The sequence below is a fragment of the Abrus precatorius genome, unplaced genomic scaffold, assembly GCF_003935025.1.
Source record: "Abrus precatorius isolate BTA unplaced genomic scaffold, Abrus_2018 Scaffold8, whole genome shotgun sequence".
Lineage (NCBI taxonomy): Eukaryota > Viridiplantae > Streptophyta > Magnoliopsida > Fabales > Fabaceae > Abrus > Abrus precatorius.
The window spans coordinates 1,458,334-1,480,812 of record NW_020874428.1 but is presented as its reverse complement, the minus strand read 5'-3'; the positions used below and the strand labels follow the sequence as shown (position 1 = coordinate 1,480,812).

At 31.2% G+C, this 22,479-nt stretch overlaps 2 protein-coding genes across 3 annotated transcripts; one reads left to right on the top strand and one right to left on the bottom strand.

Annotated features, from left to right (window-relative positions):
- Nucleotides 1-355: 355 nt before the first annotated feature.
- Nucleotides 356-4,039, bottom strand: LOC113846258 (uncharacterized protein DDB_G0283697). 2 transcript variants are annotated; one of them, XM_027474312.1, is made up of 3 exons: nt 3,860-4,039; nt 3,382-3,752; nt 356-2,707 (listed from the first exon to the last, which is right to left on the bottom strand). In XM_027474312.1, exons 2-3 carry the CDS (start codon nt 3,735-3,737, stop codon nt 679-681), a joined length of 2,385 nt encoding a protein of 794 aa, XP_027330113.1. In that variant the 5' UTR covers nt 3,738-3,752; nt 3,860-4,039; the 3' UTR covers nt 356-678. The 2 variants fall into 2 exon arrangements, with proteins under 2 accessions (XP_027330113.1, XP_027330114.1); XM_027474313.1 differs by having other exon boundaries at nt 4,000-4,039.
- Nucleotides 4,040-5,537: 1,498 nt separating this feature from the next.
- On the top strand, nt 5,538-20,655 carry LOC113847801 (protein arginine N-methyltransferase 1.5-like). The gene is made up of 23 exons (XM_027477087.1): nt 5,538-5,678; nt 5,944-6,067; nt 6,220-6,329; nt 6,961-7,053; nt 7,146-7,190; nt 7,419-7,498; nt 7,609-7,684; nt 7,753-7,842; nt 12,574-12,756; nt 12,833-12,868; nt 13,278-13,346; nt 13,840-13,908; nt 14,027-14,080; nt 14,163-14,237; nt 16,644-16,736; nt 16,823-16,926; nt 17,432-17,480; nt 17,559-17,645; nt 18,083-18,191; nt 19,229-19,316; nt 20,172-20,265; nt 20,374-20,432; nt 20,583-20,655. Exons 1-23 carry the CDS (start codon nt 5,538-5,540, stop codon nt 20,653-20,655), a joined length of 2,001 nt encoding a protein of 666 aa, XP_027332888.1.
- Nucleotides 20,656-22,479: the final 1,824 nt, after the last annotated feature.

The window sequence follows — 22,479 nt, the reverse complement described above, 5'->3', positions numbered from 1 at the left end:
TTCATCCGTATTTATGTTTCAAAAAATATATTTCTGTTCATCCATTCTATAAAATTTTAAGACAATGTTATAAAAACATTTATATTATTGAATAGCAATCAAAAGAAAATTCATGAATAAAAGATAAATTAGAAAATTTATCAATTAGTTTCAACAAAATAACTAAATTCCTTCGTTTGTATGTCCCCAAAAAAAATCTTTCATTTGTATAATTTATTCTCTTCCAAAATAAAAATGAAGGTAACCCAGTTAGGTGTTCGAATACTGATCAGTTCTTGCAAACCAGGTAGAAACAACTAAAGCCCATGGCGAGATATAGTTACCAGTTATCTAAGTCATTATTTAGTTTAAGCTTCAATTATAGGGATTGTAACCAAAAGAATTATACGAATCAACATTCCACCGCCATCCTATTATGGAGGCCTTGGCTTCACATCTCCTCCGTTGCCAGAGAAAAGTATTTTGTCTTTCATACAAATAGTCCCACTGTTCCACTCTAGCAAACATACGAAGTACATAAACACGCATGAAGAAGCTTTAAAACAGAGTACATACTTCAGAACGTATAAGAACTGACACTCACGTCTAATACAAAAATAAAGCAGTAAAACAAGAATTATCATTGCCCGGATCATAGTTCATGAGTCACTTTCATGCCTCTCACTTGAACAGAGAAACTTAGTATTTGGCTCTCTTGGAGTACTCTCCATGGCTATCTCTCTCATAACCTTTGTTTCGGGGCTCTTCCTCTTCCTTTCTGTGCTTTCTTTCTCCGCGATCATCATCATCCCTTCTATGCCGCTTTCTTTCATCATGACCATCATCATCCCTTCTGCGCTGCTTTCTTTCTCCACGACCATCCTCATCCCTTCTGTGTTTTCTTTCTCCACGACCATCCTCATCCCTTGAGTGCTTACTTTCTCTACGATCATCCTCAACCCTTAAGATTTTTCTCTCTCCACGGCCATCCTCATCCCTTAAGTTCTTTCTCTCTCCGTGACTATTTTCATCCCTTAAGTTTTTTCTTTCTCCACGACCATCATCTTCTCTTCTGTGTTTTGCTTCCCTATGATCACCCTCAACCCTTAAATGCTTTACTTCTCCACCATCATCCTCTTCCCTTCTGAACTTTCTTCCTGTGCGACCATCTTCATCCCTTCTGAACTTTCTTTCTCTATAATCATCCTCATCTCTAGTTTGCTTTCTTCCCATTTGATAATCTTCATCCCTTCCCCACTTTCTCTCTCCACGGCCATCCTCATCCCTTCCACGCTTTCTTTCTCCATGGTCAACACCCTTATCCCTTCTATGCTCATGCTCCCTATGATCATCATCATCTCTTCTGTGCCTTCTTGCTTCACGGTCCTCACCATAGCGAGCAGTTCGATCAACAAAATGAGATTCAACAACATCCTTATTATAAGTTCTGCCTCTCTGCTCAGAAGTATCATCATCACGTCCTGCAAGCCTAGCTGATCTGGAATAGCCATCTCTTTCTTTATCATCATTTCGGTTCATTCTAGATTTAGATTCAGACTCAGTTTTACTAAACTTTCTATCATCTCCATCACGCTTAGCCAATGTGAAAGGCTCCCTATCTCTGTCCCCATCAATTTTCCTGTTAACTTGTGTCATTTCTCGACTTCTACTATTTGATCCCTCTGTAAAATCTCTCCCATATGATTTTCTTAGAGAGTCCAATCCATCAACATTAGCACTATTCTTCCCTTTTTCTGCACCACTAACTCTTGTTTCATCTCTGAAATTTTTTTCTTCCATGCCTTTCTTAGTTACAACAGACCCACTTTTTCTTGTACTTTCATATCTGTGATCACTAGCACTGCTGTCTGAACCAGTGTCACTGCCACTCTCATCAGAGGAGGAGTATGACCCCCTTTTAACATATCTGTCTTGTCCCGAAGCACGCCTAATACCATCTCTATCAGAGTCCTCATCATCAGAACTGTGCCTCCTTGTCTTGGGCTTCTCAAGTCTACCATATTTCTTTTCCTCAGTATCAGCATCAGATTCACCATCAGAATCATGACGTTTGTTGATTTTTGAATGTTGCTTCCCTTTCTGTGTCCTATGCATGGAGAAGTCTTCACGGTAATCAGAATCATCATCTGAAGCATGCCTCTTATGAAACTTTTCTGTATTTTTGTTACTTTTTCTTGCATGATTGCTGTCATCAGAATCATCAGAAGAATCAGTATCATCACTGTCCTCCACCCTACCTTTCTTTTGGTGCTTAGAACTCTTCTGCTTCTTTTCAGACTTGACCTTCCTCTTAGCATTACTATCAGAATCAGATTCATCACTACTGTCTGTAGTCTCTCTACCATGCTTCCTTCTACCTCCCTCCTCATCGTCTAAACTGCTGTCTGAATCAGATGAATCATCCTCATAATTTTTCTTGCGCGTTTCACCCTTCTTGTGGTGCCTTGTATCTTTAACACCCTTTTTCTTTGCATTTTCATCCTTTTTATCTTCAACCATCTGTTTCTTCCAACTGACATCTCTGTCCAAAAAGGCATGCTCAGGCTTCACATTATGTTTCCCCTCTGCATTAGAACCAATTTTCCCATCATTACCATCTGCATTTATTTCATTGACTTCAGAAGAGACAATGCCAAGAGCAGCTTTCAATGTTTCCATCTGCTTTTCCTTCCTAGCAGCAATTTGATGAGTCTGTGTATCTGAAACCCTGAAAAATCCTCAAAGAATTATTATTAGCAATAACAATGCATCAACTTTGTACCCACCATTAACTAAACAAAGTGACACATAAATCTCTCCATTACTGTACAAACAAAGGGGAATTAGCATCATTCTGAATCTGCACCTAATTGAATCACATGCCTTTAAAACATCCATCCACAACATGCAACCTCTAAAATCCAATTCAAAACAACCTTACATCTAACAAGCAAACCTTTTATTTCATCAGAAGAGTGCCATCAATATTATTCTATGCTAACCTTTCAGTGGTTATTTTATAGAAATCATCCAAAACAAGTAAACCCTTGTTTTAGTCCTTTCAGACACTGTATAAATCGATCATTTTAGTCCCTAATTGTACTTAAAATTCACTTTAGTCTCTAGCTTTAGAAAATAACATTTGCATTACGCTTTAGTGTTAGTAAAATAGGAAGCCACATTTTCTAAAATTAAGGATTAAAGTAAAGTTTTAGAAAATTCAGGGACTAACTAAAATCACCTCAGTTATAAATATATATCAGGAACTAAAACGGAGATGTATGTCATCCAAAACACAAACACACGCCACATTCAAAACCACACAACATCAACCAAACATTATTTGAAACAATTAACATTTCAAAACCCTAACACAAACATCAAAATTCAGAAATTAATTACTTCTTCTCCGAAACTGAAACAGGAGCAGCTCCATCGGTTTCTTCCACTGCAGCAGCAGCCTCCAAATTCTGGCGAGCCTCCTCAAGTTTCTCGGCAATCTCGGCGTCGGTGTAGCCCTGATCGATGAGCTTATCTTCAAGAATTACGAGCTTAAGCTGAATCTGACGCTTGCGATCGTGTTCGAGAATCTCTTTGTTGGGTTTCCTGGTAACACCAGCAGTGCCTTGATCTGCTTCGAACCCTTTCGTGTTCTCAGCAACCTTCGAAACCTTAGGCTTCACGAAGAACTTGTTGCTCTGAATATACCCGTTCGTACCCGACCCTCTTGGGGTCTGTAACCCTATTCCGTTGTACATGTCGATTCACAAAACCTAAAACCAGAAACAACAGAGAACAACAAATATTAGAAACCCTAATTTCTACGGGGATTTAGGGATCCTTAAGTTAAAATGAAGTAACTCTAAACCCTAATTTCTACCGTTGTAATTCAGGGATCTTCAAGTTTTCATCAAAAGGAAGATAAATATATCTGATGAGCTTAACAAATTGAACTCCCAAGAAAATATGGTTTTATTGTGCGAAGAGAAAAAGACATAAATTTAATGTACAAGTTGTTACCCCGTGTCAAATAAAAGGAGGAGAGAAAGAATCCAAGTATTGGAACTGGAACTGATTCTGGCATTTTAAACAACGAATCCCAGTTTTTTTTTTTTTAAATAAAAACGTTGCAATAGGAAAAGGGCCCAAAGCCCAAAAGCTAAACAAAGGTTAAAGGCTTTAACAACTCTACCCTTTTCTCTAATTATGTTATTTTTTATCTTTCAAAAAAAAATAGAAGGTATTAATCACTTTTAAAATTAAATCTCTTAAAAGTAGACTTTTGAATTTTATTTTTTTTTGAAATAGTGGTATGTAAAGAAAAAACTAAGACCAGGACGAAAATAGCAACCACACAACCTAAGAATAACTTAAGCCTAAATGTCAAGTTTGAACTAATAACACAGCAATAATAAAAAAAGATAAAAGATATTAGGATTTTTGCACCCACACTTTGCCTAAAAATGAGAATATTAATTAATGTTTTTAAAAAATTCTAATGTCTCGTCCAAACAAATATCAAAAGATGAAGAAGCAAGTATAAAGGTAGAAATGCCAAAGTAAGTTATTCTATTATAACCTATTGGTACCCTATAAAAGAATGGGTTAAGTTCAACTCATCCGAACTCTTTTTACGGAATTAACCTACTTCACTTTACGGTAAACTGGCAAATAAGTCACTTAAGAATTTAAAAATTTTAAATAATATAAATTAATTAAGTAAAAAGGATAATAAATTTAATAAAATATAAATTTGCCAACCTTAATATTTAATATTGAGTTTAAACATCTAAAAATAATAAATTTTATTTAAAAAAATATTTATTGTACTTGCGTGTCTTTAATGTATAATAAATTAGAAGAAAATCAAGATTTATATGCTTTGAAAAAATGTGTTTGAAAAAATGTGTATTATTATTATTTATTTTTATATGAAGTTATAAAACTACGGCATCATTGTTACTTCATTTTTTATTTTTAAAACTTTTTCTCATAAAATATAAAATTATCATTTTATTATTTTCGTTCTTTCATGTGCTAAAATAACAAATATAAAAGTTCTTAATAATAACAATTCGCCTTTGCTGTTGTACAATACATTTTAGATGCAAGTAATTAGAAGGAAGCAAATTAATATGGATGGAAGTGGAAGGATTATGCAACTGAAAAGGTATTATATGTACAAATTTTTTAGCAGTCAAAAGTTTCTTCAGATTGTGCCACTGATGGAATGGAAGACACGTGCCACTGTAACTGATTCTATCAGTTAGTTATAACTGTGTCAGAATGACGGTTAGTTATTTTACAAGCTCAAGCTCTGAGAAGCCATTTCTTTCAGCATCACGAAACGCTGCGTTTGGTTTACCGCTTCAGTTAGCAAGTTCACTTGGATAGCACACTAGTGTATAAATGCACTGCTTTGAGTATCTCATTTGCAATTCCACTATCGCTATTCTCTCATCTTCTTTCTTCTCTGTTCTTCACCTTTCTGAATTCTCCTGTTTTGTCTTCATCTGTTCTTCTGGTAACCGAAACTGTTCAAGTGAAGGTTGACGAAAATGCCTCTCGGTAACCTAAGAAAAGGAGATAGCTCCGATTCGAACTTATGTGGTATAGAGGCAGATTTCGACTTTGAAATTTCGTGCGTCGTCGATTACCATGTCAAAATTGGAGAGTTCGATTTCGTTGTTGCTCCTCTGGTTACTTTCTTTTTCATCGTTTTCTTTTAATCAGCAATGACGCACTATTTCGTTATCGATTTTGTTGTGTTATGAATCTATTAGTTGATTCAGACCACTGTGGTTGTTTCAATAAAAAGTATGAAGCAATTGTTATCGATTCACTGAAGACTGCGGTTGCCACAGTTGATTTCAGTAAAAAAATTTAAACATCATCTAATATGCAATTTTGTATAAATAATTTGGAAATTAGACAAGCTTTAAATCATTTTATGGTGCAATGCAGATTGATCCTGAATATCGCCCAAGCTTAAAACAGGCTCCTCAATGCGGGTCATTTGAAGAAGTTGTGCCATTCGTTGAGAAAGACATAAGCATGAGCCCAACCCAGTTCGTTGCTTGTGTAATAGGTACGAGTTACCTGATATTTTTAATTATTAATAGCTTTGCTTTTAATAATTTGCTAATTGTATTGTACTCCACTGGTTTTTTTCTTCTTAAGAATTTTATTGTTGTGAATGCTTTTAGTTTTAGTCTTATATTATTTATTACAATTATTTAGGAAAAATAAGCACGTGGATAGACTTGGATTCAGAAAATGAAAGCCTTAGGACGGATTCTGAAACCGTTCTCAAAAAGGAACTAGATTGGGCCTCTTATCTCTCTTTGCGGGTATGCTTTGGTATTATTAAATTTCCTCGGCAGAAAACTTTTTTTCCCAGCTCTCCTTAGATGCTTTACTTATGATTCTTTGTGTAATCGGAAAAATTATATGAAATGATTTCAGGAGATGTTATGTATTTTGGTTATAAGGTACCTGTTGGGAAATGATTTTATGCGAATACACGTTATTTCACATGGCACCGGACGATTTTGACGTTAATGTTTACTCCTTGTATATTGCTCAAGTTCAAAGCAGGCAGTTTGTATGATAGGTTTAAATATGATTTTGTGTTTTAAAAATCTATTATATTTTGATTTTTCTTTAAATAAAATTATTAAGTTTTAGTTCTTATATTTTTAAAATTGATTAATTTTAATTTTAAGCCACGATATTAACATAAGCATTGTTACGGGTTAATGTTTAAGTTATACTGATTTTTATAAGACTTCTATATAATTATATAGTAAGAGGAACCAAAACTAATCATCTTTTAAAATATAATATATAATTTTGTAAAAATAAAAATAAAAATGCAATGTATTTTGGGAAATCAAAACACATTTAACTCCATGCTTCTATATATAATGTTATTGAACAAAAGGAAACATGGCTTTTCTAATTTATTTTTTAAATGTGAAGGCTTGCCTCCTTCCAGCTCCTAAGGGAACTTTCTGCGCAAATTATGCTAGATGCGTGAACCAAATCATGCATAGCCTACAGAACAGCATGCAGGTGCCACTCTAAGTTCAAGTTGTATGATTAATTCGTTGTCCTTCATGAATGTGATTTCACCATTCTTGTACTTCTGTGACTTCATCATGAAGTTGTGGATTCGGATTCCAGTGGGGGAGACAGTTGATGACTCTTTGGTGAGTAAAAATGCTAAATGTTTTTCACTTGGTGAAATAACTCTTGCAGTTGCAAAGTCAAAGCTGTGCAATTTTATTTTTTTTTGTCTGATGCTCAACAAACTCATGTTATCAAATTCTTGTTGACTGGACTATCGAGTCATGAAGATTCAATCGCTCCGTAGACATGAAATTTATGATATCATACTTCATTTTATTTTCTATCACATTTCTAATTCTGATTTCCAGGTTGATTATTGGAAGACATGGAATTCATTCCGTCTGCTGTGTGAGCATCATAGTCGTTTGTGGGTTGCACTTGATAATTTGTGAGTTCCATTGATCCATTACAATATACCTTGATCTTGCATTTTGCACTACTCTCTCTATAATTTGCACCGATACTTTATTAATGTCCTCATTCATTTTACATTATTAGGGGCGTTCAGCCTTCAGACGACTCAATAGCACGTTGGTATGGAGAGCCTGTTGCTGCCTTTATAATGCGTACAGATGTAAGGATGTCTATTTATTTATTATGTTCTTATTCGTGTCATAATGGTTTTGATTGGATTTTTGCCAGTCCTTTTTGTCTAACCAAAGTGATAGCTCTAATAACCTCCCGATGCATCTTCAGAAGTTAATTATTGATTGCTTTAACCGTTCTATACAGGTAATCATTCTACTTCTTTGAATCCTATGACCTTGTAAATATTAACATTTTTATAATTATTCTTAGCCGTTCACATTATTATAATTAAGGGACTCGTAAAATTTATTCAATGATAAAAAAGAAGGTGCAGAAAAAATATGTAACTAACACTGTCATCTTTTAAAATAACTATTCTTAGCCGTTCTATAAAAGATTATTTAAAAATTAATCTATTACAAAATATTATAGTTTAATTTTTTATATATTTAATCCTCTGTAAATATGAATTCTGTGATCATAAATTTTTTTTAGTAACATTACTAGCCAAGACTCAACAAATAAAAAAAAGTTTTGATTGGAATTCAAATTGTTGGTGCATTAAGAATTATAATTAGAAGTATGTTAATAAAAAAAATTTAAATAATGTTTTACTTTTGATTTTTAATCAATATATTAAGAGCATTAGTTAGTATTTTTTAAACTATGTAACTCTACGGAAAACTATTTGCTGTGTAGGGCTCTGTTGTCGTAATTTTTCATTATACTTTATTTTCTGTAACATTTTAAATTTTAGTTTTTTTTTGTCGAACTCTACTAAAATGTAAATTACAGTAAAAAATGTCATAATAACAACTTTAAACTCTAATTAATTAACTCAAAATCATAATAAATCAAGTGATTCACCTAAATTTAACATCATTTTTTATATATGAATAAAAAATAAAATATTATAAGGACTAATTTTTTTAATTTACCTTTTATCCATTGGAGAACAAAATAATGTACTAAAAAATTTAACTATATAAATTGTAATGAGAAAATATTTTTTATTAAAAAATAAAAAAATTAGAATATAAAAAAATTAATTATATAAATGAGATAATAATACATAAATTATTATTAAGAAATATTTTTTATTTTTATTTTTTAAAAAATTTATGATAAGGGGAAATTGTTGAGAGACGCATAATATGAGATCAGATCACTTATATATAAGATAAAGTAACAATAAGAGGATCACAGAGTAAAATAAATTATTTTTTTAATTCAAATAAAATTTTCTTAGATGTTTTAAATTTATTAATAATAAATTTATGATTATTTATGAATTTACGTGGATTATTTTATTTTATTTTTCAAATATTTTTTATTCTTTAATTTATTATTGAACTAATAAAAAAACTCACCTGCTTGAATTCGTATCAAATTGAGCGACCAAATTTCACTACGGTGTTGCTGTAATTTTTTATTTTACTTTCTCTATAATTATAAATTTTAATAAGAACATAAAAATTACAAAAATATGAAAGAAAATAATTAAATTAAGAGTAAAAATTGTTTTTTATTTTTTAATAATTTTAATTATTAACTACGAATGTGCTTAAAAACATATTATAAAAATATAATACTAACAATTTTTATAAATTAAATAAAAATTATATTAACTTTAATCTTTAAAATTTTTTAATAATAACTTTAATCTTTACATTTGAATTTAAGTATTTAAAATTAATAAAATTTTACTAAGAACTAACAAATTTATTATGTGATTTTTTAAAGTGACACGTAATAAAATTTATTTATTTATATATATATATATATAACAAATTTTTTAATTAAAAAATACAAGCTATCACACGGTACAATACTTAATAATATTATTTTTTTTATAATAAATAGGGCTAACAACCTAAAAGAACAAGTAAGATCAAACTAACCATCTAAAAAAATAAGTACATAAAGAATCTAAAGAGAGAAAGGGGTTTAAAGAGAGAAAACTTTATCAAAACAAATGAGAGGAGATTCAAAATTAGACTCTAAGTCAACACACAAATTAATTTTCTTTAAGACATGATTAAATTTAATAAAATTAATTTTTGTTAGTAAATTTCTAATATCACAAATCAAGAAAAATAAAAAGTGATTACTTATGGATCTTCACAATAAGGGAACTTCCTTTAAATTATGAATGGAGCATTGGGAGAATAAAATATCTTTTTAAAAAATATTATGTATAGAAAAATTGAGAAGATTACGTATTTTTCTCTCTTTCAAAAATTAAAAAAGTGTAAAAAATAAAGAAAAAGAAAAAATCAGAAAGAAGAAAAATGAAGGAAAGAACATAATCTAGCTAGGAAAATTATTTAAGTTTATTAGTTAAAACAGTCAAGGCAATAATAATGGTTTGAAGGGATATGTTGCTAACTTTGTGTATCTTTTTTTTAATCTCTTATAACATGTTTTTTAATTGACTCGTTACGACTTGATTCTTGCATATTCAAAATACTTAGTAAGGATTTGGCTGATTATCAAGCTCTGAAAATACATTTTAATTTGAGGAATGATTGGTTTTGAGCCTTGCAAACTTTGAGAAATGAGAAAAAACTTATATTTGATTGAAGTTGGATTTCAAGAAACCTAATCCCCTAATAGAGCTGGTTTCTTTTAGTTATTCCTCCGATGGTAATATTACTTTTGTTTATTGCCTGTGTTATTAGTATTGGTGTCCTTTGATTGATGTATTCTTAATTTTTCTTATGTTTAAGTTTAGATTCACTATTGCTTGAGGATAACTATTTAAGAGTGTAGAGTTTGATAACTAATATTTTTTTTAATTTTTAATCTCATATATTTTCCATTAAATAAGAATTTTTTCTTTCATTAAAATATAGCTCTTTTTTCTGCGGTTACGGTCCCTCCCATTCTTTGAATCAAATGGCGAGTATAGGTACTGAGTTTTGAAAAATGTGTCTAGATCATTATATCTCCCGAACCAGTTCATACCGAAGCAACTGCAGCAGATCGTTGTACGTGTACGTTCCTATCCTGTAAATTTAGATAATCAGTAGTGATACGAAATCGAGAAAAATTGACATGAAATAATATTTTATTTCATTATTTAGATTGATAAAATAGCAAATGCAAATAAAGAAATTTAATGGAATTCTTTATATTTTGTTCTGTTATTTATGTTTTATTTTTAATATAAAAGGAATGAGATGAAATTAAAAATATAAACTTCAAAATTTAAAAGTTACTATTTTATTTTTATTTTTTTAATTACACACACTACTATTATACTCTTACTTATAGTTATCAAATTTCTTATTTCGTCATCATTGTTCTTCTTTTGTCAAGTAATATCCTTATTTATTAAACATCTAAGTATAAATATTGAAATTAGGAACAGTAAATTGAACAAAAAAAGCATGCACACAACAATTTTGAAAAAGAAAATAATATTGTTCATTCGAAGCACGATTGATTGACTTTTTTTTATATTTAAAATTTTAGAGAACCTTTCTAATCAAGTTTTTAAAGAGTTTTTGTTTTCTTGACATTCTAGAATAATTTTTTTTATAGATATAATTTTTTAAAAGAACATATATGCTCTTTTAATCCATCATAAATTGAGAATTTAATAAAAAAAATTTAAGAAAAATGTTATTGTTATAATTTATGAAATTTTATGAAAATGGTTAAAGTAGTTTTGTAGTTTGTGCTAATTAATAGGTAAATATCATCTTTTAATAAAATGTAAATAATACAATTATTACTAGATTTTTTTATTAATTTAGAACTGACTATAATATTTAAATTTAAATTAGATTGATACTATTTCAATAAAATATATAAATTTAAATATTATACAAATTTTTAAATTAATTAATTAAACCAACTTAGATGCATATAAAAAAACAGTATCATATTATTGTCATAATTTTAATTATTAAGTCGTTAGTTCGTATAAAAAATAGCTTCTTATATTTTATAAAGATTAAATTGGAAGAATAAAAAATTATAATTTATTGCGGAGAAAACTCCCTGTTAATTTAATGTGTCATTTCTCCAAACTAAAAAAAATAATCAGATAGTTTCTAATTGTATACAACTTTTGACGGTCAGCTGGTAGTTGGACAAATACAACATATGTAACAGTTTAAGTGACAACAAAACTTGGTTGACTGGCATGGTTTAAGAGAGAAAATTTGTTTATGACATGCTTCAATTAGTCCATAGAATCCTAAACCAAAGTCGTCATTCTTAACCCAAACTTCCTTCTTACTCCTTGTTCCGTGTTGTTTTTGCTGTTTCTTTCTCATTTATTTATTGCACGAATCACAACAGGGATGAGGAAATCACAAAGGATCTAAACAACCCCAACTCAAAACCTCACTATTCTTTCCACACCAGCCACCACCCCCACCACCCCTCCTCCTCCTCCTGATTCCAACCCATCTTTACTGGCGACGTCCCCGAAGAAATCAAGCTCAATGTTATGGGGGAACAAAACAAGAAGAAAACGAAGGAACTATAACCATTGCAACAACAACACTTACAAATGAAACAGAAAAAATGAGTTTTGCCGCGAAGTTTGAAATTGGGACAGATTACACACTTTAATGTTGCAATTTACCCATTCTTATTGCGATTCGTGTTGTCAATAATTGAGGAAGAGACATCAACGGCGACATAAGCTGAGGAAAAAGGTCAACGACAACCAGAAACAAGGAAGTGTCACATTTGCTATTTTGTTAGTCTAGCTAGCAGTTGAGAAATATATATATATATATATATATATATATATATATATATATATATATCCTTTTTATCCGGTTCCAGTTGCTTCCGTCAATCCAAATTGCTCGATTAAACGAAATACAATTAGGAAAAATATGTGCGAGAGATTTACCGAAATCCCATTTGAATTCGTAATACCCGTTGAGTTCATAGTTAATTCCATGAATTCTTTTCGAGACAATAACCCCATTTGTACGATTTTTTGTTTTATTGGTTCGGAATCTTCTGTTTTTGTTCTTACTGAGTGTTTTCTGGACGTCAGATTCAGGAAGATATCCTCTCCAGCCTTATCGGGACCATATTGTATTTCTATACAAACGAATGGATCCTCTTACTGAGCGAGAACGTATCGAGGTATTTATCTTTCCATATATCAAATAGCAAGCCATGGCATTATCTTCATCTTGACGCTTTCCGGGTTTTATGCCAGTTTCGTTACAGGGATTTTCCACAGAAACTCTTCCAAGTAAGTATTCTTTGTCCTATGGGAGAACGGGAAATTTTCGCTTCCCCTTCTCCTTCTCCTTCCCCAGCCCCCCTCTCCCCCCCCCCCCCCCTCTCGTTCTCCTCCCGTGTATGGTTATGCTGTTGTCCACGCGTTAAGTGGATTCAGTGTAGTACTTTATATCCAAGAATACAAATGAATGGTTTTTTTTTAATTTTTCTTAATGTTATAATAAGAATAAGAATGTCTGTTGCCGCTTTTTTATCATACAAATGCAATTTAAAAAATATTACCCGTTTGACATGTAAAAAATTATTTTGGATTCTTACGGAAAAATTATATAGTAATCATTTTAACATTTACACCACCTTGTTGCATGTCTTACGCACACTTTAGATTAATTATTTGAATTTTTGCAATTCTTCCGCAGCCTCTTAAGATAAATCAAAAAGCTCTGACCTATCATGATAATGAGAAAGATGCAACGAAATACAAACTGGTATGCCAAAATGCATGTGACATTCTCAACTTAATCCATGCATTTATCTATATTTCTCCATCTCTGCCCGCTTTTTAGTCTCCCCTGGTTTGCACTAAATCTGATTTATGAAACTGTTAATGACTTATAGTTGATATACATGAATAGTACACTTATGTCCACTGGCAGTAATCTAGTAATCGTATCAGTCCTGCATAATTTGACTTTTTCTCATGTAGCCTGTCCATTTTTCAGTTGTAGTTTGATTTCTTTTCCCTTATACATGTGTTGGAATTGATTGTATAAGCGCAGATGATTTTTGAATTTGTGGTGTGAATACTTTCTTGTATAACATTTTGTTATTCTTGTGGTAGGCAATGTATTAGAAACATGTTTTTAGACTCTCTGGGTCACCTTGGTACCATGTTTGTTTCCTAGTGCTCAAGGTCCTGACAACTGATGGCTTTTGTTTTCCTGCATGAACTTGCTCTAATTTGTAGTTTATTTATTTTAGTACAAAAAAGCAATTTGTCAAGCCTTGCTGGACAGGGTTCCTGATGAAAAAGCATCTGAGATCACCTTGGTATGATTTCTTTCTTGGTTTTTAAGCTTCATGCATATTTTTAAGCACACTATGACATGCATAACTCTGGATGATGTGTAACATACATTAATGTTGTTTTGTTTTTTCCGATGGCTAGGTATTGGTGGTGGTTGGTGCAGGACGTGGGTGTCTTGTGAAGACCTCAGTACAAGTGTGATCTTGTCCAGATTGTGGCAAATTTGGATTTGGATAATGCTGTTCTTTGGAGTGACTTTTGTCATCTTCATATGTAGGCAGCTAAGGAAACTGGGCGGAAGTTAAAAGTTTATGCTGTGGAAAAGAATCCAAATGCACTTGGTGCACTTAATGTTAGTTATAGATCTTGCTATTGCATCTTATATTTATGATGATTTTGGAATTATGTACTAGTATGAGGCTATTGCTTATTACAGCTCAATAATATTTTTTATTTTAAAAATACATGGCTTAATCTTGAATATTTTTATAATAGAAGTTACATTTAGCTGTCAACTTCTATATAACAAAATTATCTCAAGTAAACTCATAAATTAGTCCCACTACTCAGACATTAACAACGTATTAATCCTTTACTTTTTTAAATTGTTATTTTAGTCCTTGACGTGGTAAGCTGTCAAACAGTTAGATTTCTCATTCCAATTGCTGAAAAACATTAACCTTTGTAAACATGACACGATAAATGACATGATGCTGAAACGATGTCGTTTCATATCAAAGTCAGAGACTAATCTGACCAATTTCCCTTACCGTTGTTGCTGCCATCTTCGGCCCCCCTCCCACAATGTTTCCAGCAGTCACTACCACCTTTTACTCCACCTCTTATACCAATACTTGCCCTAAAGTGCTCACCACCTCCTTTCTCTCTCTCTATCCTTGAATCACAATGTCGGGGCCATTACTGAACTCTTTTGTCCCTTCTTTAATGGCTTCAACCTTGAACTAGGATATTGTTGCATGGAGATGTCTACAAATATGGGGAGTGTATTGCATTTTAGATTGGGATGAGGTGGTCCAATGATGGTTTTGATGAAGTGAACGATGATGGATGGGTTCAAGTCGAAGGAAAAGGAGACTCATTGCAGTTATGGCTAGTTTGTGTGTTCTGTTCATGGTAGGTGTGAGTGAGTATGTACATTCAATTCATGCTAGAGGTGTTGAGGAGAATAAAATGAACAAGGACTTTGGCCTATCTGCGAGCTCTTACTAGCTAGGAGTTGAGGACGATGACAAGAACAACGACTTTAGCCTACGATTTGCGAGCTCTTAACAGTTGGGGTTGAGGAAAATAGCGGGAATAGAGAGAGAAGGTGGTGGAAGTAGTTGGAAATGTCGTGAGTGGAGGGTTAAAGATGGCAAGAATGGTGTTGACAAAAATCGATTAAGTTAATCTATGACTTTATGTGAAACAATGTCATTTTAGCATCTTACATGTTACTTGATGTGAAATGTTAGTAAAAGTTAACGTTTCTCCATCATTAGTTAATGTTATAGACCTAACTGTATAATAGACTACTATGTCAGGGACTAACAGAGTATTTTAAAAATATAAAGGACTAATATTCACAATTATTACTATTTAATGAACTAATTTGTGAGTTTACTCAAATTATCTTTTTGGCACTAGTTTTAGTTTAAAAAAAAATTAAATCTGTTGAAAGTGCATTGGTGCCTCAAATTCTTCATGATGCATTTCTATTATGTTTTGACATGCTTTTCTAACGTATATTTTATGTATATAGCATGCTTGCAAGTTGGGCAATATTGTAAGTCTAATAATGAATTGTTATTTTAGATGCTTTAATCCAAAAGAAAATTCAATTTTTTGTATTGGAGTTTAATCTATGTAATGATTTTAGTGGAATTTTGTGATAGGATTGTCCATAGTTTTATGAACAAGTGCTTCATGTGTTATTTGTGACTTCTTAAGCTAAAAGTAAAATGTTACTGCACATTCATACGACCAGGGATTTTTTTATTGTATTACATGTTGGGTGATAAAAGGGCAAAAAGAGCATAAGATGAAGGTTGCAACCATGACAAAGTTATGTTGGGGGAGTAGTCATTAAAAAAAAAAAGATAAAATCAGGAAAGAATATATTAGGGAGAAACTTGAATGGCATCTAGTGAGGAAAAGATGGTAGAATTGTACCTATGTTGTTTCGGATATTTGTGAAGAGTATCAATAGAAACGCAAATTAGAAAAGTTTATAAGATGGAGGAGAGTACAATAATTAGTGGACCAAGAAAGACTTAAGTAAAATCATTAAAAATAATATATGGTACGTTTGGATAAACAACTCAGTTAAGTGCTTATTTAATATAAGTTCTTTTTAAAAAATGACTCATGCCATAAATTTAACGATGAAATATATTGGGATAAGATAAAAACAACTTATTTTGATTAGTTATGCTAAAAAGTTTGTTGAAATAATCTGAAAACAAAACTTATGAGAGTCATGAACTATTTTCTATAAGTTGTTGATAAATTCTTCTAAACAGGCCCACAGAATTAAATGGTCTGTTTGAAGAATATGTGTTCTCCCTAGTTCCCATTGTTTTAGAAAAATTTGCTGAATTAACATATGCACTTTCAGTGCATATATTAATTGAATATCTGTTCTCCCCTTATTTCCCGTTGATTTAGAAAAATTTGCTGATGACAATATTACATATAGTTTTTGGAAGAAGGGTATATTTTGTAGTAATCAAAGCTGCCATATTATTTGTTGAAACAGGGCTTAGTAATGGCTGAGGACATGGAGGATATCGTCACCATAGTCACAAGTGATGTGCGATACTGGAATGCCCCTGAAACGGCTGACATATTGGTATGTTTATGTATTAATATTTAGGTACTTGCTTAATTTTTATTCTATATACTGATAGTGTCTGATTGCAGTTGTCTTTAATTTAGGTTAGTGAAATGCTAGGTACTTTTGGTGACAGTGAGCTGTCTCCTGAATGCCTTGATGGAGCCCAGAGGTTTCTAAAGGAAGATGGAATTTCAATACCCTCTTCGTATGTAAATTCCATACCCTCCATATGTTATAGATTTATCTTTATCGGGTTTTACTTATTTTAGCTTCATGTTTCTTTAATTTGCACAAATGAATGCTAAGTTCCACAAATTCAAGCCCTTGCTTTCATGTTTTCATTCAATATGTAAATAACCTGATTTTCAAGATTACTGTATGAAGCATTTTAAATGGTATTAAAGATTGGAGCTTGGACTATTTTGTCCAGTAATGCACTGACATAACTTTTTCGAAGTTCAGAAATCAGCATTTTAAAGTTTTCCTTCATTGAGTCTGGACAAACGACCTCATGTAGTTTCACTTCTTTTTGTCACCTAAGAATGCATTATGCGGATCCACTGCTTCTTGTAACTTGCTAGGAGTCAATGGATTTATTATTGGTGGTCAGCAAGCAGAATGTTAATGGTTAATGAAATTGTGCATTAACTTTTTATCACTTATTTGGTTTGTTATTCAATGAATGAAGAGCAGTTTATTATCACTTTCAGGTATACAAGTTTCCTCCATCCAGTGACAGCTTCAAAGTTATATGACAAAGTATATCTCTTGTATTCCCTGTTAATTTGACTTGTATTAATTTTGTATTTCATTTAATTGCATGCAGTTTTATTTCAGATTAAGGCAGAAAAAGATATTTTACGGTTTGAATCTGCTTTTATTGTGAAATTACTCAATGTAACTCAGCTTGCGCCATCTCAACCTGTTAGTAGCTTCTTATCTTTCAGTTTACTTATCTTGCTTTTTTTCCATTCCATCCACCTTTCTGATCTTTATGATATTTTAGCTCCATTCTCTTTTTATATGAGAATGAGAAGAACAAATATTAACTGTTGATCAAGATGAAAATACAGAACTCGTGAGTTTTTAAAAAGTCACGTGATATTTTTAACTAATTGTGAGATTTAAAAAAACTTTTAATTTTTTACCATTCATGTGTAGCTATACTGTCTAAATTTATCATTCTCACAAAAAATAATTCTTACTAAATACATTCTCTCTCTCTCTCTCTCTCTCTCTCTCTCTCTCTATATATATATATATATATATATATATATATATAGATATATATAATTTTTCTGTCTTACAAACTTGGAAGGGGTCTTTGCTGATTTTGTTTGATTTTCGTTTGACTTGATTAGGTTTTTACATTCACACATCCAAAACACCACTCTGACAAAGAAAGCAACAGCCGGCATAAAAAATTGCTTTTTTTTATCCCTGACGACAGAGAGTCTGTAATGGTACATGGTATGCAGGGTCTTTCCACTCTTGTTTGAGTCAATAAGTCTTCATGAAAATGATTTTATACATAAGATTTTCAATTTTACTCTGAATATATTTGAATTTTTAACCTCCAATTTTAAGAAATTTTATATGCACACCAGTATCTGTGTTTGTCTGTTTTGTCATAAATAAATCAAAGGAGGCATGCCAACGTTGTTTGTTGGAGAGCAATTACCCTATCAACACGTGGTTGTACATGGTCAAGACCTCTGAATGCCTTAGAAATGGTTGGAAGTTACCCTTTACCTTTTACTAACTGTTCGTAATGGTATTATAACACCCTGTTCGGAATGTTGGTAAAGAGGGGGAAGTGATGGGAAGGAAAGGAAATAGTGACAAAAGCCCTTGTTTGGTTTATTAATAATGTGAGGAAGGGAGCAGAAAGTGTTACTCCGCCTTCCTCCTCAAATCTTAGAAGTTCTTCCCCTTCAAATAAGAGAAGATTAGAAGGGGGTTATTTTAAAAAGAAATTAACTCTCATTCCCCTTACTTCAACTCTCTAATTAAGTGGAAGATAATTCTAAATGATACTGCTTGCAATACTTTTTTGAGTTATTTTACTTGGGTTGTTTCGAAATGCATGTGTTGAAAATTAAAGGGTTGGAGAAAGGAAAATATATTTGAAGTTTTCCCATAAAATTTATCTTCATTGACTAACCTCGGTTCATGCTGTGTTTGATTGACTGATTTTGTAGAATGCCTCTGCTAATTACTGGCCAATTAAATTTCAGATGGGATTCTCTATGCGATATTTTATATCTAAAAGAAAGATGCCTAGTTTTTTAATAAATATTATCTGCTATGCTGAGGCATGGAGCTGTTCCATAATTTAGTTTTTAGGATGCTGGTGTTGCATATCAATGTGTGTTTTAGCCGTGCAGATTAACTGTATAGCTAGCTTCTCTATGTTGTGTAGTTATCTATACAATTTATTAGTTTTATTGAGTCCCCTTAAGCCATGTGTATTATTTTGATACTAACCTCTTCTACTTTGACTGTAGGATTTGCAGGCTACTTTGATGCAACTCTTTACAAGGATGTGCGAATTGGAACTGAACCTTCTACAGCAACACCGAAAGTGTTCACTTGGTATTAACTTTTATCCCCTTCTTTATTTCATTCTTATGGAATATGACAAGACATATTAGAGTAGCCAAAAAGAAAAAACTTGGTTAAAGGCTTAGATATTCTCCTAAAACAAACCACACTATACCAAAATCGAAAAAATCTAAGGATAAAAAGTCATCAAATAAGCAAATCTTGTTAGTCTCTGTTTATAAATAGAGACAAAAGTGTGTTTACATTGATTTTTTTTTCACATCTGTAATTTGTAAACCTACCTTACAATCCCTATTCTATCTCTTCATTTCCCATCACATCACTTATTCCGTTATCACTTTCGCTCTCTTTCATTCCTATCTCTCTACTTCTAATGGCATGACTGTACACTCATCTAATCTTTATCCATATCAAGAAGTACAAAATAAAGCATTTAGTACATTATAAATATTGCGCTGTGAAATCTCTCTGATGGTGTCATCATGATATCATCCTTGTCAATTCATGAAGACAAATGGCAAATTGTTTATATTTTGGCGATTGGAAAAATAATATTTTGAATAATGAAATTGGATAAAGGAATTACTTTGTCCAAAGAAGCTAAAGAACTCTCCTTGATGGACATTGCATTTTTCATTTTATTGGTACACGATGCTGATAGGAACTGAATTTATAATTTGATAATAAAGGAAATATGCAGAGCACATAGAAACTGATAACCAAAGTAAACAAATCAGAAGAGAAACTTCTCTACCTATGGAAAGAGCCACCCAAATCATTATTAGATTGCCAACCTTCTCCCCCATCTCTCTCTTTCAACTATAACGGCTAGCATATGAATGCCCAACCTATGGAATGGGAATTCAACTCTTTTTCTCTTTCAAGGTATGCAATGTTTTTTCCATTAAGGACACCTACGTGCTTGCATCGTGGTTCTTCCCTCGAAGTACATTTCTGGCGCTGTTGTGATTCTACAAAGGTTGGTTTTGTATCATTTGCTGCATTTCATCTTATTTCTCTTCATCATTGCCTCTACTTTTCCATTTCATATCATTTATTTCGATTTCATATATGGAATCTGAAGCAGGTTTGGTATGAGTGGTGTGTTACATCCCCCACTTTATCTCCAATTCACAACAGTAATGGGTGCGCATGTTCGCTGTGGCTTTAGTGGAACTCACCTCTTGGGATATTTGAAGGTCTGCGTGCAAATTAGTGCAACTCATAGTGAAAGCAAATGATATTTCAAAATCCTCACAGCTGACGACAAACTGATTTTTAGAATTTGTATTTCAGTGCTTTTGATCTCAACTATGTAAATAATACAGATTTCTTGGGAAGTTTGGCAATTTCTCGGGCAAAGTTCTGAACTATCATACAATCAAATGTTACCATGTCATTGAAAGAAGTAGCCTTTTAAAAACAGACAATTATAAGAGAAATATGAGTTATATAATGTAAGAATAAACTTATATGAAGTATAGTCTTTTAAAAACAGACAATTATATTCCTGAGTTATATAATGTAAGAATAAACTTTCACATAAGATAATGAGATATGCGACCTCATTGAAATCGGTCTTTTAAATTTAAAGTTTTAAACATTAATTTAGTTTTATTGTTAAGAATTATAAATTGATTTAGTTTTATTGTTAAGAAATGTTGAAATTAAACAATAGAGTGATTTTTTTTGTTATATTAAGTAACACTTTGATATTTTTCTTAAATACAAAATGAAATAATTTTAAGATTTTTAAAAAATATTTTAATTTTAAAATAATTTTATAAACAAATGCAACATAAGTTCAATTTGGATTGAATTGGATTAATTTTAAAATTAGATTTAAAATCTGATTCAATCTAATAAATAATAATTTTTTTATTATCGATTAGGTTTCTTATTTTTGGTTTGGTTATATTAGATGGAGTGCTCTTTGAACACTTATTTGTAGCCATGTATATAGTTGAAAAGTAATAAAGTATTTTCAAAATAAGTTTTCAAAATATCGACCGATATAAATTGTTTTTAATTATTAAAAAAATTTTAATTTAATTTTTTGAACTTAAAGAATGTGAAATTCAATAAAACAAGAATTTAAATATAAAACTGATTACCAAAAAATGAAAACAGTGCAGTTTTCAACAATAAATTAATAAGAAGAACTTAGAACATATGATTTTATCTTTATAATTTTTTATTTTTTTTATACTAATTCAAATTTCAATTTATCTCTTATTGTAAATCACTCATAATAAATCTATTAACATTCAATAATCGTACAAAGTAAAAAGAAGAAAAAATATAAAGTGCATATGAGCTGTTAATTTAATAACGATTAAAAAAATTTGTATGAAATTATACACCTTAGATTTAAGAGTTGTTGATTCTAAACATATAAATATAGCACAATAAATATCAATAAAAAAAGAAAACATGAAATCATTATAAATGATAAAGGTCTTACAAAGTCATGTAAATAATCTACCATAATCCTAGTTATGGATTTAACCAAACATCATATAAAAGAAAGCTAAAATAATACTAAATAAATATATAAAACTTGAAAAGTAGATACAAATTAAAAGAGTCTCAACAAAGAAGAGACGAGAAAAGCTTTTGATTTTAAGACGCACTCCCAAACCTCCAATAATTATTAGCGACCCATTAACACCAAGATGGAAAGTATAAAAGAGATGTGTAAAAGACGTACAAAAAATGACATAAAAATATGATGCTTAAGTTGCTCCCCAAGAGGTCGCTTTTATAGGGTTTAAAAATCTTTAAATTGCTTAAGATTTGGGCTTCTAGTAGGTCGAAGCACGTGCTGGCTATTGGAGTCTGGGATATACAAACTATAGTGAAGCTCTATTTTTCAACTAATTTAGATTCAAAATGCACCAAAAATTCAATTGTGGTCTTCTCATATTAATATGCACAATTAATATATAAATTAATATAGAACTCAATTAAAATAATAGCCACACATAAATATATAGGCTATAAAAACATGTTAAAATACAAACTTATCAATAATTTTATTATATAATATCATTTGTAGTTTTTTTTTTTTTATCATCAATAGCAATATCTCTATATATTTTGTGTATTTTGTAATTTTAGCACAACTTATTTATTCAACAAGAGATGATATAAAAATTGGATAAAAACATGACAGAATAAAAATAGGTAAAAT